We start from the raw sequence: 19022 nt of genomic DNA, 5'->3' as shown, positions 1-19022 counted from the left end.
ATCTTCTCCTCAATTGGTGCCACCCCCACCTTTTTTACGAATGTCTTCATTTTTAATTCTATCTAACCTTGTGTTTCGCATCCATCTAAGCATTCGCATCTCCGCTACACTCATCTTATGCACATGTTGTTTCTTAGTGGCCCAACATTCCGAGCCGTACAGCATGGCTGGCCTCACAGCTGTCTTATAAAACTTTCCCTTCAACTTGGTAGGGATTTTACGGTCGCACAGAACTCCTGGGGCAAGCTTCCACTTCAACCAACCTACTATTATTCTATGGTTAGCATCCTCTTCAATCTCTCCTTCCTCGTGTAGAATTGAACCAAGATAGCGAAAGATATCCCTCTTGGGTACCTCCTGTCCAGTCATATTTACTACATCCTCATCCCGCTTCCTTGCATTACTAAAGTTGCATTCCATATATTCTGTCTTAGTCCTACTCAGTCTAAAACCTTTGGATTCCAAAGTAGTTCTTCATAACTCTAACTTAGCATTTACTCCTGCTTTGGTTTCTTCGATTAATACTATGTCATCTGCAAATAAGATACACCACGGCACCTTATCCTGGATACCCTCTGTAAGGTCATCCATAACTAGTGTAAAAAGATAAGGGCTTAGAGTTGATCCTTGGTGCAGTCCTATTGTAATTGGAAACTCACTAGACATGCCATTCGTGGTTCTGACACTAGTTACTGCTCCATCGTATATATCCTTAATCACATCAACATATTTAGAAGGCATTTTTTTCATTTCAAGGACTCATCATATAAAATTCCTGGGAACCCTATCATACACTTTCTCCAAATCAATAGAAACCATATGAAGGTCCTTTTTATTTTCTCTAAATCTCTCCATTAACGTCCTAATTAAGAAGATAGCTTCCATAGTTGATTGTCCGGGCATGAAGCCAAACTGATTATCTGACACTTAGTCTCTTTTCTTAGTCTATGCTCAATTACTCTCTCCCAAAGCTTCACGGTGTGACTCATTAGTTCGGATTCTACGAACAAACCTCCGGTTTGTATAAGCGTTATCAAGTTCTCCCAAATTCGCTACAGGTTCTCAATAAATTTTTTATAGTTTTTATTTTATATTTTCTTAAATTATATAATTTTATATAGTCTATTTTTCCAGTTTTTTCCTGATATAAACTGAAGAGTAACAAAAATAAATTTAAAATCTCCTGAGATATACACTTCCTGAGAAATTCCTGGGGCAAGTATTTGTGACTATGATCTAGATCATGTGAATGATTATATGTTACTAGGTATGGATGATTAACTGAAGTGGCACGCATCAATTGGGGAAGATTTGCATTAATCGAGTTTTAGGTGTAATTGCCTTTATGAACTCATTCAAACGTTTCACCTCCTCTCTGTGGAAGACAACTTGGAAGGATGATGCCATTTTGACAAATAGCAAGAGAAAATATTTGTGTGCAAAAAAGATTGAGCTGTACAGTAGCAGAGAGAGAGAGAAATCAACCTCATCAGTCATGATTTCACCAAATTTTGTGAATTTGGAGGAAATTCTTTGCACTATTATTTTCTTCAAATTAGTCTGCTTTGGTGTCCAGTTCAAGAATGGAAACAAGCAGAGTAGGTGACTTCAGTCCCTCTGTCTTCTGTAAGTTTTGAAGCCAATTAGGGATATAGAAGAGTATCTTAGTTAATAGTTGAGTGAAGAATTTGTATTATTTGATTGAATTTCATGAAAGTATTTTACTGTACTATCTGTGGGAGTAAAATTTTAATTATCATAAATCTCTTACGTCTATTGATTTTGACAATACAAAAAATTAGATATATCCATTCATATTCTAATATTTTTTCCTAACAAGAGTTTCATCTATAATATAATTTTAAACATAAAAAATTTAGCCAATTTTCAATGCATTCCTATGTGGTAATGAAATAGTAATCATACAATTGGAACAAGTGTCAATCTGTATATTAGTCACAAATCACAATTCCATGCCCTTCAAATCATAAGACGAAACATACATTCTATGGAAGTATTAACAATCATGTGTGACCCTGCATGTATATACAAAGCTTGGAAAAATGACTACATGCTTGACTGCATCATAAAGAGTGTCATCAGTGCAGTACCAGGGCGAAAAACTTTCTCCGTCTGGACCATCTCCTTTTTCTTCTTGAACTTCTGCAATTGTTTTATTCTCCATACCCATATTGATGTAGATATTAGGATTTATTTCCACATTATTTAGTTTCTAGTATTTTTATTTCCATGTTATTAGTTTCTAGGATTTTATTTTCCATGTTATTTTTAGGAATTCTTATTTTAGTAGGTTTCTATCTTTTAGGTTGTTTATTTGCCTATATATAGGCCTCTTTACAAATTTTTTTGTAACTTTGAATGATTAATTAAATTGAGATTCTCCCCTTTAATTTCCTCTCATCTCCTCCTCTTTCTCCTCTATTCTTCTTCTCCTCATATTCTCTTCTATTCTTCGTCCCCTATTCGTCTTCTCTTTTATTCTTCTTCTTCTCTTCTTTTCTCCCCTTTCCTCAATTTCCCTTCACGGTGCTACATCACATATGTTCCCTACTACAAGTAGAGGAAATGCATTCGAAGCATGAAAATACTCCAGCGGTTCTTGCATTTCTATTCTGTCAAAAGAAAATGAAAGCATGCATATGGATATTTTGCAGAGCAGATTTTTTTTTAATTTCATCACTAGCTAAATAAACAGAAGCATTCGGGAACATACTTCTATGGGATTGGTCATTCAGGCGAACCATATGGATAAATTTGATTGATTTGGTTGAGGAAAGAGCTTAATTGCAATGAGGAAAGAGCAGGAGTACCAACAAACAGTAGAAAATAAGCTACTTCAGAACATGAATAGTCTAAGAATAGCATGGTTCTGAATCGGGAGCGATATAGTTTTGAGTAGAAAAGTTTTGCAATTGTAGGAAAGCTATATGATTCATTTTGTCATGGATAAAGCTTTTACTCTTTTCGTCCTTTAAAGCTGCGATATGCAATTTATCCATACAGTGCATTTAGGTTATCAGTGTAAGATTATTCTGCCCTTCTACCTTTACGCACGTATATTTCATATCGAAGTTTAGACATTTTAGGTATCACTGATGAAGTCAGAAAACTGACCAAGTGGACTAGACTCCATCAAGATTTGGATTGAGTTATCTAAGTATATTTATTGCTTGAGAGACTCCATACCGGAAAGCTCTATTGGAGTACTTGAAAGCTTGAATTATGGACAAGAGCCCTATCAAACAAGGTCACCCAAAAGGAATTATGTTAACAAGAGATCTTACGATCATAGGTGAAACAGTGGAACTCAGCAAATCTTTGAGCTGTGTCTGTTACTGTCATTGACTAATGACCCAATGGGCAAAGTGCCCCATGTGGGTTTCTAGATTGGTTCCTGAGTTGTTTAGAGCATGATGTGCTGGAGTTGTGGACACAAAAAAATATGGGCATGGTTGAAGCTAGTTATAGACTTCACAACTAAACATGCATACCTTAAAAAGCGGAGAACTCGAAGCAGGTCTGCAGCGCTTGCTGTGGTTGTGTTGGTGATGAGAAGAAACATTTGGTCCAATGGTGATTCAAATTAAGCAAAGAGCATGACTTGGGGAGTCTCTCAAGCAATAAATATGAATTTACCCATTTTTACCCATACTTTCTTGTGCTTTGACAGGTACCTTGCTTGTATGACAGGCAATATAATGTATCTATGGGTTCTAAGTTTCTTACCATAAACCAAAGGCCATATGGTAACCTTTGTGGGTGCTTTCATGGCTCGAGAGCTTCTACCTATGGGCTTTGGGCTTCGTGTCAGATCCAAATAAAGTTGCGAAATGCAACCCCTGTTTTTCCCTATTTTCCCTAATTGCTGTTCCTGCAGTTGCTTAATGGTGCTTTTGGTGTATATTTACAAGCCATGGCTCTATAACTACGTGATGGTAACTTGTTCCTTGTATTCATTTTACAGTCGCTTCGGTGAGCAGTTGATATTGGTATTTGTAATATCTCTGTCCAAGCACAGGTTTTCTACTCCCTCACAGAACAAATTTGTTTACAAGATTTTCGGGTATTCGTGTTCATTTTGGATTTTGAGAACCGATTTTGAGCCCAAAACTAATTGTTGGACTCGATTAAACACAATTGAGTCCAGTAATCAGTTTTGGCTCGTAATCGTTACTCAAAATCCAAATCGAAGAGGGGATAAATCCAATATATGGCCTATCAAATGGACAGTTTGGATTGGGGTTCCTAAGTGCCTCATTATATTGCAAGGAGGGATTCCCCAACCCGTTTGACGCGCACCCGCATGATCCGCGCGTAACCCAACTCAACCCGTCCGTTTCCCAGGTCTATAGCCAACAATATTCACGAACCCATTTGGTGTACATGTCAGTGGGTTCATGCAATACATAGTTGTTTTACCTTATTAAAAACAGTGCTCCTCTTAACAGATATTTCCAAAAAAATAAAAGTTATGTTCTTACCCAACAAGCATTAGCTCTCCCTAAAAAGGAGGTGATCCAGCCGCACCTTCCAGTACTGCTACCTTGTTATGACTTCACTCCAGTCACTAGCCCCGCCTTCGGCATCCCCCTCCTTGCGGTTAAGGTAACGACTTCGGGCATGGCCAGCTCCCATAGTGTGACGGGCGGTGTGTACAAGGCCCGGGAACGAATTCACCGCCGTATGGCTGACCGGCGATTACTAGCGGGTGAATCATCCCTATAAATTTCTTCAATCTCTGATCGACCTAAGGTAACAACAGACTCACCACACCAAATGACACATGTTAATGTGCATCTTTTTTCATCAACGGTCATGGTGGGCCATTTTTATTAAGATCATCCATGGAGGGCATTTCGGTCACCATGAGGAAGCTTTTAGTTAGTCTTTGGGTCAAGGAGGGAGGTTTTTGTAATTTACACAAACACCCACAAAGGTACATCTATCTATAAAACCCTAACTTCCATCCTCATTTCTTAGGGTTTCAGTTTTTACTTTGTAGAGAAAAAGCTCCTGTCTTTTTTAGGGTTTCATATTTGTAAAGAACCCCCAACATTCGCAGTCATCCCCTTTCTCCTTTCATATTACTCTTTAGCATCTGATTCCTCTGTGAGCTTTTAGACATTTCTTGTTTTCCTTTCTGCTTTATCACTTGTTCTTGATTTGCAACATATGCTCTCCTCCTCTCTTTAAAGAACCCTTGTGTTTTTGGGGATACAAAGAAGGTGCTGTGATGGTTTTCTCGTTAATCCGACCCCTTTTATGGGTATATGAGGACACTACAAATCCATTCATATGAGACTGAGCACCTTCTTTCCCCCCATTTTTTTTTTTTTTTTTTTTTTCACATTTTTCAGTTTTCTACATTTTTCCCCATTTTTTTTTAAATTCAAGCCCATATTTTTTTTGTATGGTACGTGAGTTTCAGCCTTTTGAAACAAGAGCTTTAGATTTTGGTGTGATACAATATCAATATCTACTGTAAGTTCTATTTGGGCTTACCTTCTGGGAGATAAATCTGGCAAAATTAGGAATGAATAGATTGAAACTATAGTTAAATCTCCATTGGATTTCATAGAAAATGTTTAAAGGTTTAAAAATGTTGGAGCATTTGATTTTGGGGTTCGGAGTTTGGGAAAAATTAAATAGAGTGTTGTAGAGGAATTTGGATTGGAAAAATTGTTAGAGAGGGACGAAATGGGGGTAATCAAGTCTCTAAAAGGGGGTTATCAAACTCTCAAAAGGGGTTATCACAACTCTCTTTAACAATTTTTCAAAATTGTGACCCCCGTTCACAATTCTTGTATTTTGATGCCCCCCGTTGGCAATTTTTCCATTTGGATTTGGGCGTACAAAATAAGGGTCGCTTTTTAACCGGCACACGCATTGTAGAATTTACACCCCACTACACTTTTGTAATTAGCTTTTGAAGGCTCAAAACCAATTTTAAGAAGGGTGATGATAAACTCGCACCCCTGTAACGTTAAAAAGGGGGAACGTCTGCCACTTATGTTCCTTTCAGGGGTGCGAATTATACTACAGGGGGTGCTAATTTATCATCATCCTTTCAAAAAGTATACAGAATAGAGTCCCTTGTTGAAGAAAGGGAGTGGGATTTGGGAATCTCATTTTCCTTTATATTTATATACCTTAGGTATGTTTGGTTACACAAAAATTGGGATTGTTTAGGAATTCTGCTTTGCATTTTTGGGTGCCATTTCAGGAAAATCTATTGTTTGGTTGCCCATGTAGTCTCCAAATTCCTGGAGACCACCAGGAAAATTGCCTGTCCATTTAATATTTCATACATGTAGATATCTTTATAGGTATTAAATACTTTCAACTCAACTCAACTAAGCTTTTGTCCCAAACTAGTTGGAGTCAGCTATTGAATCCTTTAGAAAATTTTTATGAAGAAAGTGAAAGGATCTACTCGGTTCAAATTGATTAAGTCTAATCCTGACACTAGTTGGGTTCATAGACATGTATCATTTTATTCCATTCTATCCTATCCAAGGTCATGTTCTCTGTAATATTCTTAGCCCTCAAGTCTTTCCTCACTCCAAGTTGTTTTCGGTCTACCCTACGGGTTTTTACTCCATCAACTTGGCACACCCTACGGGTTTTTACTCCATCAACTTGGCACGAGTCTAACCTGTTCTATTTTTTTGTTGTTAACATCCTATTCAATCTCTCCTTCCTTACGTAGGATTGAACTAGATACCACCTGTCCAGTCATATTTACTACATCCTCGCCCCGCCTCCTTACATTACTAAAGTTGCACTCAATATACTCTGTCTTATTTATGCTCAGTCTACAACCTTTGGGGACTGCTACCGTGGCTTTCATAGGCGATTATAATTTCCAAAAAGTATGGTTAAAACATATAAGACAGGGTGAAGCTGTCTCGTTATCAAACATTCTAGTGCCCATGTCAGTTGCCTTTCTTTATAGCTATAAAAAAACTTGCATTTTGAAGCTCCATAACTTCTTTTATCTCATAGTTATTCAAACATAAAATCTATTTTTGGCATAATTAATGCAAAAAGTTGGTCTGCTTGTGCCTTATGACAGATTATCGGCTCTGTGTATGCAAACATAAATATCCAAAAAGAATGATAATCCTTAGGGTGTGTTTGGTTTGCTGGAATCGGAAGTCAGGAATCGGCATTTGATTTTATCCCCGCAATTCCTGCGTTTGGTTGGTATTACTCGGTATAAAGGGAATGGCCTAGAGGAATTTATGGTTGAATCTCGGGCGGATTATGATACCCCCTGAGGTAGGTTGTATTCTGATTCCCAACTCAAAAAACACTCGTTTTGGCGGATGAAATTATGGAGAAAAATCCTCTCTGTGATTTTAGGGAGAAAATCTCTCTCTCTCTCTCTCTCTCTCTCTCTCTCTCTCTCTCTCTCTCTCTGGGGTGTCAATGGACCCAGACGGTCCGATGGATAGTCCGAATCCGAACCTTAATAGACAGGATCTAGGCACATTAGAAGGATCCATATCCATGGAAATATTGTGGATCCTCTTCGTATGATCTGAAAAATTTCGGATCGTGAACAAGACATGGTAAAAAAATCCGATGGATAGTAACGATCCGAAGTCCTTTTACTAAAATACCGTCAAAATATTTCTTATATTAAGTCTTAAATAAGGGGTATTTTCATAAAAATGAAGTAAATATTGCTTAGCTTACGACTTTCCATTTCCCCCCTTTTCCAGACATCTTCCTTTCTTAATCGGTTTTTCTTCCTATAAACTTGCCACTCATCCTCAACAAGGATTAGTTACTAGAAAGTTTTATCGTCATGCACCCTCGAGCATTGGAGTTCTTTTTAACAATAAAATCCTATTCTTCATCAAAATCATGAGTTGTTATTAGATTTAGTGACAGATTCTTGTCAGAATTGAGGAAGTTTTGGAGTTCATTTCAAATGAAAAAAGCCGAGATTTTTTGTTGTTTTGGTAAGTAGGACCTATTAGGACACTCCGATGTACACAAGAAGTAGGATTTGAAATGGATCATGACCATGACACAAGAAGTAGGATCCGAAGAACACTCCGAATCCGATCTAACTGATAAGGGATTTGAATGGATCGTGACTAAGACATAGGTGGATCCGATCCGAAGTGAATCCGTTGACACCCCTACTCTCTCTCTCTCTCTGCGTATGCCTTTTTTGTACGCTGGGTTGGTGTTGCTGCAAGTGGGGAAAATACAGAGAAAATTAGGTCTTCTTTCTGTCTTGTCTGTGATGTTCCAAATACAAAGGACTCATGCAATTTTTTTAGCATCTCTCTCTCTCTCTCTCTCTCTCTCTCTCTCTCTCTCTCTCTGTGCGCGCTGCTGCTGCTCAAAATACAGAGAGAACTTTTGCAATATGTAAACCCCTATGATGAGATGGACAGAGTCAAAACCCAAACATCGTGCAAAACCATGTAAACTCCCCTTTCTCTATAAACTCCCCGTAGTAAGAGATGTCGATATTGATTCCTTATTATAATGTAACCAAACACTAGAAACGGATTCGACATTCCATTTACCACAGGAAAATGGAATTGGAATGGAATTTGATGTCGATACCAATTGATGATTCCTGAGGGTATCCAAACGCATTCTTAGAGAAATGATAATTTCCATCCTTTTCCAACATTTTCAGTTTCAAGCCTCTTGTATGTCTTTTACTAACGTGCATGCATTTCCACCATCCTTTTGTTTGAAAGGGGTGTAAATATTTATTGAGGCTCTGTTTCTTTCAACTAAGTTTACAATCTAAACTATTTATTGAAGAAAAATGACCACAAGAAGTCCCGCCTGTGACCACAATAAGTCCGGCCAAATGCAGTTGAGAACATCAATAGACTTAGGCCCTTTATACATCAACTCATGCTATGGTTTACCTTCTTCCTGCTGAGCCTATTTCATAATTGGGCTCATGATATTCCATGGAATTATTTTTCATGATTGTTAAACATGCCTTAAATGCTGTTGAAAAGATCTTAATGGAACAAGAAAAGCTAAAGAGCTGGGCTTTGTAGTTCTTTATCTGATATGTGAAAATCAATAATTTTTGTACATGCGAATGTAGAAAAAAATAGTGGGCCCACAATATATGGTGATCTAAACTGTTCAAAGTTGGGCCCAGATGCAAATTGGCTATGCCCCCAAAAAATCTTCACTAGAGGATGATAATAACCCTCTGTTATGTGGAGGTTTTTATATGGTGTCATCCATTTTAACCTCCACATATAAGAGAGTTAGGGTCATCCTCTGGAGAAGATTTTGGGGCAAAGCATATCTTCATTGTGGTGTATGTTATTTGAAGATGACATAGTATTAATCAACGAAACCAAAGCAGGAGTAAATGCTAAATTAGAGTTATGGAGAACTACTTTAGAGTTTAAAGGTTTTAGATTCACTAGGACTAAGATAGAATATATGAAATGCAACTTTAGTAATGTAAGGAGGCGGGACGAGGACGTAGTAAAATGACCAGACAGGAGGTACCTAAGAGGGATATCTTTCGCTATCTTTGTTCAATTCTACACGAGGAAGGAGAGATTGAAAAGGATGTTAACCATAGAATAAGAGCAGGTTGGTTGAAGTGGAAGCTTGCCTCAGGAGTTCTGTGCGACCGTAAAATCCCTACCAAGTTGAAAGGAAAGTTTTATAAGACAGCTGTGAGGCCAGCCATGTTGTACGGCTCAGAATGTTGGGCCACCAAGAAACAACATGTGCATAAGATGAGTGTAGCGGAGATGCAAATGCTTAGATGGATATGCGGCCACACAAGATTAAATAGAATTAAAAATGAAGACATTCGTAAAAAGGTGGAGGTGACACCAATTGAGGAGAAGATGAGAGAGCACCGCTTAAGATGGTTTGGACATATCCAACGTAGGCCTTTGGATGCTCCGGTGAGAAGAGGCGACTAGTGCCAAATTGATGGAGTAAAAAGAGGTGGGGGTAGACAAAAAACAACTTAGGTAGAAACAGTGAGGAAAGACTTAATAGGTAGCAACATAACAGAGAACATGACCTTGGATAGGATATAATGGAAGAAAATGATCCACGTAAAAGAACCCAACTACAACCAGGATTAAAGCCGGGTAGATTCCTTTTACCTTCTTCATGAATTTTTTCTAAAGGATTCATTTAGCCGACCCCAACTAGTTTGGGACAAAGGCTTTGTTGAGTTGAGTTGAGTTGAGTTAATGTGGGTTGCATCAATTTTTTTTCTCCCCCACACACACGTACTAGAGTTCACCATAAAACCGTCTGAATATCACTATCTAATAGAAATTGTGACTATAATCCAAACTGTTCATTAACAGTGTATTGTTTTTTTTTTTTTTTTTTTTGGATGCGTAAGCTGGCGTTAGGCAGAAATATTAATAAAGAGAAAATGATGAAATGTCTGGGTTGTTAGGCTCCTTCCTAGTGGACTTGTATTGGGCCTTGCTGGTTCCTCGTGTGTGTGATTAGATTTGTTGGTCTGAATGTATCCATGCCTTTTAAAACACATTGCTCGGATCATCTGAGGCCCTTGATCCATCAAGTCTTGTTTAGAGTTTGCTAAGAAGAGTTAACCGTTTTACTAGCACTCGTTAAGGTGCACTGGGAAAGGAATTTTCCAATCATTTTTCACATCCTTTGAGAATTTTACAACGGTTTTGAGTCATTTTTATCATAACATGTGTAGAATTCCTTTCCCAATGCACCTTAACGAGTGCCCTGACACTAACACTCGTTAACGAAACCCCTTTATCTTAGGCATGAGATGTCTCCTTGCGAGGAGAACAAGATCATGTGGTCATCCAATGAGCTCTACAAGATCAATGGTCTTGGTTTCACATACATGTCCCCCAGTACACAAGAATTGTCTGTGACCATTGATCTCAATTGTCTGCATTACTGCTCTCTTATAATTTGCTAAAAAGATGTGGTTGTTGAGTAGTTAAGCTCTTTGCTCATAGCTACTTTTGGGACCGCGCGTGTCATGCAGATATGATTAGGTCTAAAACCAGTGCGCTCGACCCCACATTGATCATATAATCTTAGCCACTTGATTCATCCAGACTCGTTTAGGGTTCCGCCAAGAAAAGCTAAGCCATTGATGGGTTTTGCTAGAAAGGCTAAATTATTGATTTTTGTAGGACTTTATCTCCCAAAGTAATGTGATGAGACCAGGACCTTGTGGGTTGCCTCATAATGGTTTCAATTATCAATGGTCTTGATACGCATGCATGTCCCTGTATGGGGACTCAAAATTGATCTTAGCATTGATTACACATGCATGTTTTTTTTTTTTCCCTGTAAAGATATTGCTAGTTTAGATCTCCTTTATAGGTTGGGGTTTCATAGGGCCATTGAATGTGAAGATAGGTGTGAAAGTGCCTCCTTACATCAACCACCAAAAAACCCCTCTAAAAAGAAAGAAAAGGAAAAGCTGCTTGTAGCACCCCTATGAATAAAGAAATGCCTCATTAGGCATACCTACCGATATAATAGAAAAGCCTTGTAGAGTAGAAAGTGCATGTGCCTAATCGGAATCATTTCCTCTGAGGAATTGTATCTCTTAAAAGAACTGAGTCCATCAAATTTTCAAAGTCTATATGAGGAAAAGACCAAGAAATTATTGTTTAGTTGGTCGTTTTGTGGCTTAATTAGTCCAATGTAGGTTGGTGAAGTCCATGTGGAGTGCACCCATCTGCTCATTTCTACTCCTTTTTCATTATTTTACAAACCCCTTTGCTATCCTTGTAACGTAAAACTGCAGCTAAAAGGATCTCAAAGATCACATGTTCCTTGTTGCAGATGTTTCACTTTACCAAACAAGATCACATATTCATGTGGCGATGTCCATCACATGAAAAGTGTGACGATAGTATGTAAGAAGTGGCTCTTTAATCTTAAGAAAATCACATCACATTGGTGGTGTTTGGTACAAGGACAGCAATCCATGGGAAATGGGTTGCTTCATGATGTTCAATTGTGTGTAATGTATCAGGACTGATTTAAGAAAATATTATTGGAACAAAATAATCATTAAAACCCTATATATTATCCTTGACCTACCCCTTCTGACGCAGGACGGGCACGCGATCGATAACGGTGATGTGACGACTCGATAAAAAATAACAAAAAGATAATTGTGGTGCTAGTCCATCCATGCTGTGTGGGAATGGATGAGATGATCGCAGGCTCCTGCATCACCTTCCCTTTCCCTCGTCACCAATATCACCGTCTCCTTCTCATCCGTCTCCCCCAATCTTGAATTTGAACAATCTTTTCTAGGGACTGCGATCATCATGGCTGTTCGGCAGGGAATATCCGGGTTGTGGGATAATTAGTACGCAGTTATACTGCAACAATACCACTTAACTGAGTTATTTTTGCCTTGGTGAGTCTCAGCAAAGCATGATTATGGGTAAAAAGCATCAGATTCCATTGTGGAAGAATCACCCACCATTTTTTCCGAGGCATTGGGCATGATATTTCCGATCCATGAGAAGAAGTGAACATATAAAGAAATATGCTTTAATTGGTTGCAGAACAAGTGATAATGTATGTTAGTGTTACAAGTAGCTAAAAGAGATTAAAAACTAATGCAAGTAGGATTTGATAGAGTCAATGGATTTGGTTGAGACAAAACACAGCAAGGATTGCTTGGCTTGAGAGGGTCGTCTCTGGCAAAGCCATTGTTTCGAAGGAGTCGTTGTCGTAGAGAAGGGAGATGATGGGAAGGTTTTGGCAAGGTGGGGAGGAGATAGGGTTGGTTTTTTTTAAGAGGGAGCACAAAAGAGACCCAATAAATCATTTTTTTTAATTTCTCGAGCAACAAAGAGTCGCTCAAAAAATACCGAGCTAAGGAATCAAAATGTGTTCATAATGCATCCACGGGAATGACTGAAGGTTATTTTTTCAATCTAGAGCAAAAAAAATCGAAGGAAAAAAAAAAAAAAAAACCTCAAATATCATCTCAGTCCCAATCAGTAATCACCATCTCCAACAGCTTCTCAGTCACAATCAGCTAGTCAAAGAGGCTCTCAACCCCCTGCAGAAACATGGCCGGAGCCACAAACAAGATCAGAAATGCAGGGCAATACCCCAGCAGAACCAATGTCTTGACATGGAATCAAGTCCAAAAGCGAGGACTACAGGTCAATGGAAAATGAGGACCACACCCAAAACAGAGATGGCGGTCATAAGATCATAAAGATGATGGAGAAACAAGCAGACATCAATGAAAACCAGTCAGCATCAACAAGCTCTATGGGAAAGGAGAGCAAAACTACAATCTACAATTTCCACCCGCCAAAAGGACAAACATACAGACGGTGAAACGTGGCACCCAGAGCAGCCTCTGGATGAGCACGCAATAAGTTTTATAACCCTAGCAGGTTAAAATAAAGGAGCATCCATGGTTACAGGTTCTGAATCTGAAAACACAGAAGGCTGGATGCATATACACGGACTACAACAAGCTCAACAAGAATGACAGCCCACAGAAGCCTAAGCGTCATGGTTTCCACTATCCGCAGGGAGACGGAAAAGAACAGAGACAACAATAGCAGAAATAATACTGCATCTAATGGCAATGGAAAAAAGCATGACGGGGAAACCGCAAGTAAGAAAATGAATAAATAAAAGAAGAAGCTGAGGTTTCAAAGCATTACACCGTCATCTGCATCTCTCAAAGCATATGAAAATATAATTGCATGTATGGTAGAATAAAAGTAGGAGGATGTTCTGTCTTCCTATGTATGGTTTTTACCAGTTTTTGCTGTGACAACTTAAGGATTTAAATAATTTATATGTTGAGTTCATACAGTCTTTTGCCATTTGAATCTCTTCAATTCAATGGAAACAAGTCTCAAATTAGAGAAATACAAATCCCCTCAGACTTCCGCAACATCTCTACAAAATCAAACATCAAAAACTGCAAATATTGGAGAGACAGCGTTGTACCTCTGACTAAATTGAAACAACACATACCTTGTGTGCCTCTGTCATGCCAAAATATAACTAATGCCTGCACATCTAATATACTCGGCGGTCACAACAATGGGCAGAAGGGTAAAAGAGCTTCTAAGGAAGAATATATTTACAGCACCAGCTTTTTGAAGGAAGCAAACCATTAAGATAGAAGCAGGGAACTGAATGCATTACCATTAAGGAAATCACAAAATCATTCACACACCGGCTTGGTATCGAAGCTGCTCAAGCAGATAGCAAATGCCTGGAATGCTGAGAGTGGATAGCGATAGTCCATGGTGAAGATGTCTTTCCCTATCTTTCCAAACTGAAGTATTACCTTTTCCTGCTCCACGAGCGGAACTTGATGAGAAGGGTCCACAGCTGCCACAAGCTGGAAGTTCTTAACAGAGGCAACAGTAACACGACCCCTGAAGTTTAAGCACCAGCACTGTAACTGCTCATGCCATCGAGGAGCTTTATTCTTTAAAACCAGCTGCTCACCAGTGCTCTGGACAGATATTGGTCGCTCAGATAGGCTTGTAGAGCTGAAATCTACAATTGGGTCCTTGGATTTTGCAACAGATAAAACAGAGAACTGTTCCTCAAGGAAGTTGGAGAATCCAGACGGAGTTGGGGCACTGCCCCCTTCCTGAATTGCAGAGACAGGGATGGAATGCATGGTGCACTGCATTCTCCTTGGGCCCCTAGTCCGGAGGACATTAAGCTCGTAAGAGATGGTAGCGATGTTGTAGTTACCAGCAGGCACTCTCGGAGACACTTGCTTGGAATGGATTCTTCGACTTGAACGACTGTTTGGCAAAACTGCACTATCATTTGGAGGCTGGCTGTCGTAAATGGTAAACTTGGTGCCCAGAAAATTTGACCTGATAAAAGTAAAGCAAAGGCTTCAGAGATCAGGTTCAAATGTAAAGAGAAAAAAGACCTGGTTCATTAAAACTAAAACTTACCTCAATTTTCCAACATACATATTGCTCGCTCGAGAGAAATCATCTGAGACCAATGAGATCACAAAATCTGTGCTTGTAGCACGTCTGATTTTTCTGGCCGCAAACAGCAACTTGCCATTCTCCCCTAGAAGAGCTGCAAATTTGATAAAACATCATCTATGTTACTGTCATCATAAGCATTGGTGCCTATTGACTATATTTAATTCTTTTAGTGTTTGCTCATAGTTCCATTAGATTTTATTTTACATTTTGAAACTTCCTAACATTGTTTAAGAATAGGGCTTTTTTAAGTTTAGAAAAGGCCATTACTATCCCAGCCACATGGACAACATAAGGGTTCACAGTGCATTCTCATTTGTATAATAATATCATAGACATTTAGACAAATTTGGAAATACTCAACTCAACTCAACTAAGCCTTTGTCCCAAACCAGTTGAGGTAGACAAATTTGGAAATACAAGGGGGAAAAAGGAGATAATGAAGAGCTTGAACTTTTTTGAAAAACAGAATGTAACTACCTGAAATTCCTTTTTTTTTAATGGTAACTACATGAAATCCCGTAACTCAGCAAGATTTCTCCTTGTCTAGGAAATCTCTCCAAAACAGACAATTTCCACAGATTCTCATGATTTTTTCATCCGAATTTCTAAAAATTTGAACATATTTCATTTACTAATTGAACTTCTGATTTTTCCATGAGCCCACCTAGCTATTTCACTTTGGTCATCCCAACAGAGATTTCTATTTCCAGGAAATAGAAAAACTTCCAACAGAGATTTCAACTAACAAGACAAAATCCAAGAGAAGTTAAAAAAAAACTCCTTTGCCAGGAATCTGAAATTTGCCGAACAGAAAATTTCCATTAATAGGGAAAGTACCAAGACAATTGTAAAAACCTTCACATGGCAAAAAAAACTGCAAAATATCACAAAATTTAAGAAATTTCAATTAACTCTGGTCTCACTAAACTGTTAAATGCAAATAAGAGAAACCAATGGGATTCCATTGCCATGTCAAAAACCATTCTAAAGCAGACTCATTAACCAGGTAAAGGAATAAAAAACTAAATTTCAATCATTCTGTTGAAGTATAAATGATCAAATAACACCGACTCCAACGGCTTAAGCTTTTGGAGCAATTGGTTGCAGTGTTTAAAAGAAAAAGGAATATAAGGATTTATCGTGGCCAGGCAGACGGCTATATCAGCCGTCTGCCGGAAAACGTATCAACCCGGGTTGTGATAAAGGCGGCAAAGTCCAAACGACCTGCTCTGATAACATGTAAAATTAGGAGAAGATTTCACTAATTCTAGAAAGATTACAATCAATCCCAAAGTGTGCTTATATAGATCACTCATGGGTAAACATAGAATGGAGTCTTGATAATTAATAAAGGAAACAATCCTAGTCAAATATACTTTTCTAATCTCTCAAGGTTACCTCTTCTAATCTATTTGCCTAATACACCACCACAACAATCCGATGGTGAGATCCCACATATTCCAACACATTCACATTGCCAGGAAATTGAAAATCATACTACAAAGAGAGATTTGGAATAGCCGAATAGGTCAGTTGCACTACTCTCGAATCAGTGAGAAAATTCCATGAACAATTTCAATAAACTGTTTCAGTGACCAATCTAAAATAAAAAGGAGAGAATGGGAGCCGCAAATGTGATCACCACTTACCAGGGCTCAGACCAAGATACAGACGATAAGTAGAAGTTGCTCGTTCCCTTCTGATAAAGCACTGTGTGGGTGAATCACGAAGTCCCGGCTACATATGAGAAAAAAACAATCAAAACCAAACCAAGAAACCATTTCTACAAACAAAAACAACAACAAAATAAATAATAAATAAACAGAAAATGGAAGAAAAAAAAACCTGCTTCAGTGAAATGGGGAAGGTGAGCCTCCCTGATTCTTCAGGTGTCTTGACAATTTCTTTGGTAATCTGTCTCCATGTCCTGCAAACTGAGGCACAAGCAACAACATGTTTCCTTGCAGGCCACGAAGTCTCGCTCTCCTCAACCCGTCGGATCACATCAAGGAGCAACTCGGGCGGTAGATTCGCCCACCGGCTTTGTTGAACAAATCCAGAGAGGAATCGAGCACTATCTAAAGCATTTTGTGACCTTGCTCGGCTCTGAACCAGTTTCCCTTCTGATCCTCGCCTCGACATGCTACCAATCCCATCTCTCATCTCTCTCAGCTCTCGAACAAGGCCCTTAAACGACATTGAAAGAAAATAAACTTTCCCTCTCTCAATCTACAAAGTCTCGTTTTTCTAATGTTTTCTCCCAATTCTCCCGCTATGAGAACTGCAGAAACTAAACTAAAGCCATGCACCTTTTAGCAAACCTACTTCAAAGAAAGAAAAAAAAAAGCAATGTTAATTTGAACCTAATTGAGAAGGCTTTGTAAAAGCAAAGGTTAGGGTTTGAGAAGGAAAAAAATGCAATGTTGGGACGTAATTGAGAAGACTTTGTAAAAGGAAAGGTTAGGATTTGCCATTCCTGAAAAAGGAAAGCAAATAAAAAATTAGGGTTTGACAATTTACCTGGTAGATCTGTGGAGAGCGTCCCTCAAATCGTCAGGATCTGAGGGGGAATCTAACGACGTTAGACGATCTTTGGAGATCAGGAGTTTTAATACCGTCAGATCTACCGTCTTTGGTAGATTCAAATAAGGAAATAAAAATCGGATCTAACGTTACAGTTTCTTCGATTCTCACGACAAATGTGACGTACTTTCTTCCAATCTCGAAGGCAAAAGAGCTCAGAATCTTCGGAAAAATCTCAGAATCATCTCAAATGCCCGTCCAAAAAATCAGATTCAGAACAGAATGCAACCACGACAATCCAGAATCGATTCTCGGATTTGAGATCCTCCCAATGTCGTCAGAAACTTACACTAATCAACGATCGCTTCTAAAATATCGGCCTGAAACTAAAAATCGAATGCCGATGTACGGATTCCCCCAAATGCGTTCTATTTCTTAAATAAAAAACCCTAACCTTCCGCATCGGCCGTAGAAACTCAAATCACGAACCAGAAATCCAAAATCAGACCTTTGATGTGCCGATTGCCGGAAATACCTCTGATTTCTACCTCGAAATGAAGGAATCGAGTAAAAAAAAATCACTCTCTGTACCTTCGATGTACAGATTGTCGAAAATACCTCTGATTTTCTCGAAAAAAAAACTCAAGAGATCGACGGAGAACCTCTAAATGAAGGAATCAAGCCAAAAAAAAATCAATCTTTCTGTATCGATTGAAGAGAATGAGTTCAATTTCTTTGAGAAAACCTCCAGACCTCGCCAAAAAAACCTAACAATGGCAGCAAGGAAACAAAAGATCCGATTTTCGTGCTCCGAAGCTCACGAAAGCTTGAAAATCAGATCAACAAACAAGGTGAATAGAGAAAATTACGTCGGCTGATTTTTTTTCAAAAGCCCTAGGATCGCTATCTTTCTCCTTTTCCCCTTTCCACCATCTCCACAACCGCCACTGCTCTTCCTTGGATTCCAAGCCCTATTTAAACAAATTGAAATCCTTCTATTGTTTTTTTTATAGCTAAATAGTAAATCTTGATTTCAGAAAGGAAAGCTTAAAAATGCCTAACTTTATTTATACTTTTATTTTATTTTTTCGGCATTTTCCGATGGGGCCCTCCTCGCGTGGCGTTTGTCGTGGTCGTCGTGGAAGACTCCCCGAGAATTTCGTTTTTCTTTTCCCTCTCTTCAACATGCAGACTACTGCTTAAAACTTTGTTGGACTCGGAATTGACTCGCTCGACCCGAGAAGACCCTTTTTTTTGACTCGGATGTAATTTTATCTTGAATAAACCCTTGGTATTAGTTATCTTGAATAAATCCTGAATGTGTATGTTATTAGGATGTATGGTGATTGAGACTAAGATCTAGTGAGCCATCATGTTACTTAATGAGCCGTACTATTAACGTCTTTTAGCGGGGTGGCTCGAAGATTAGTGGAAGAATAAGTTAAAAAGAGGAGATAAGCATTTTAATTTGTCTGGAATTAC

At 38.6% G+C, this 19022-nt stretch overlaps 1 protein-coding gene and 1 pseudogene across 2 annotated transcripts; both read right to left on the bottom strand.

Moving 5' to 3' along the window:
- Positions 1-4531: 4531 nt before the first annotated feature.
- LOC143885716 (18S ribosomal RNA) lies at positions 4532-4815 on the bottom strand (annotated as a pseudogene).
- Positions 4816-13807: 8992 nt separating this feature from the next.
- LOC143884578 (tubby-like F-box protein 5) lies at positions 13808-18578 on the bottom strand. 2 transcript variants are annotated; one of them, XM_077388227.1, is made up of 5 exons: positions 17538-18578; positions 16863-17341; positions 16667-16754; positions 14976-15108; positions 13808-14891 (listed from the first exon to the last, which is right to left on the bottom strand). In XM_077388227.1, the coding sequence occupies exons 2-5, from the start codon at positions 17214-17216 to the stop codon at positions 14219-14221; spliced, it is 1248 nt and encodes a 415-aa protein (XP_077244342.1). In that variant the 5' UTR covers positions 17217-17341; positions 17538-18578; the 3' UTR covers positions 13808-14218. The 2 variants fall into 2 exon arrangements, with proteins under 2 accessions (XP_077244342.1, XP_077244341.1); XM_077388226.1 differs by having other exon boundaries at positions 16863-17338; positions 17538-18577.
- Between the last annotated feature and the right edge of the window lie 444 nt (positions 18579-19022).

This window comes from Tasmannia lanceolata, unplaced genomic scaffold (genome assembly GCF_043159265.1).
Source record: "Tasmannia lanceolata isolate RefF3 unplaced genomic scaffold, GAP_Taslan_0.1 ptg000008l, whole genome shotgun sequence".
Classification (NCBI taxonomy): Eukaryota; Viridiplantae; Streptophyta; class Magnoliopsida; order Canellales; family Winteraceae; genus Tasmannia; species Tasmannia lanceolata.
The sequence above is the reverse complement of the archived record's forward strand: the minus strand, read 5'-3'. Positions and strand labels throughout refer to the sequence as shown.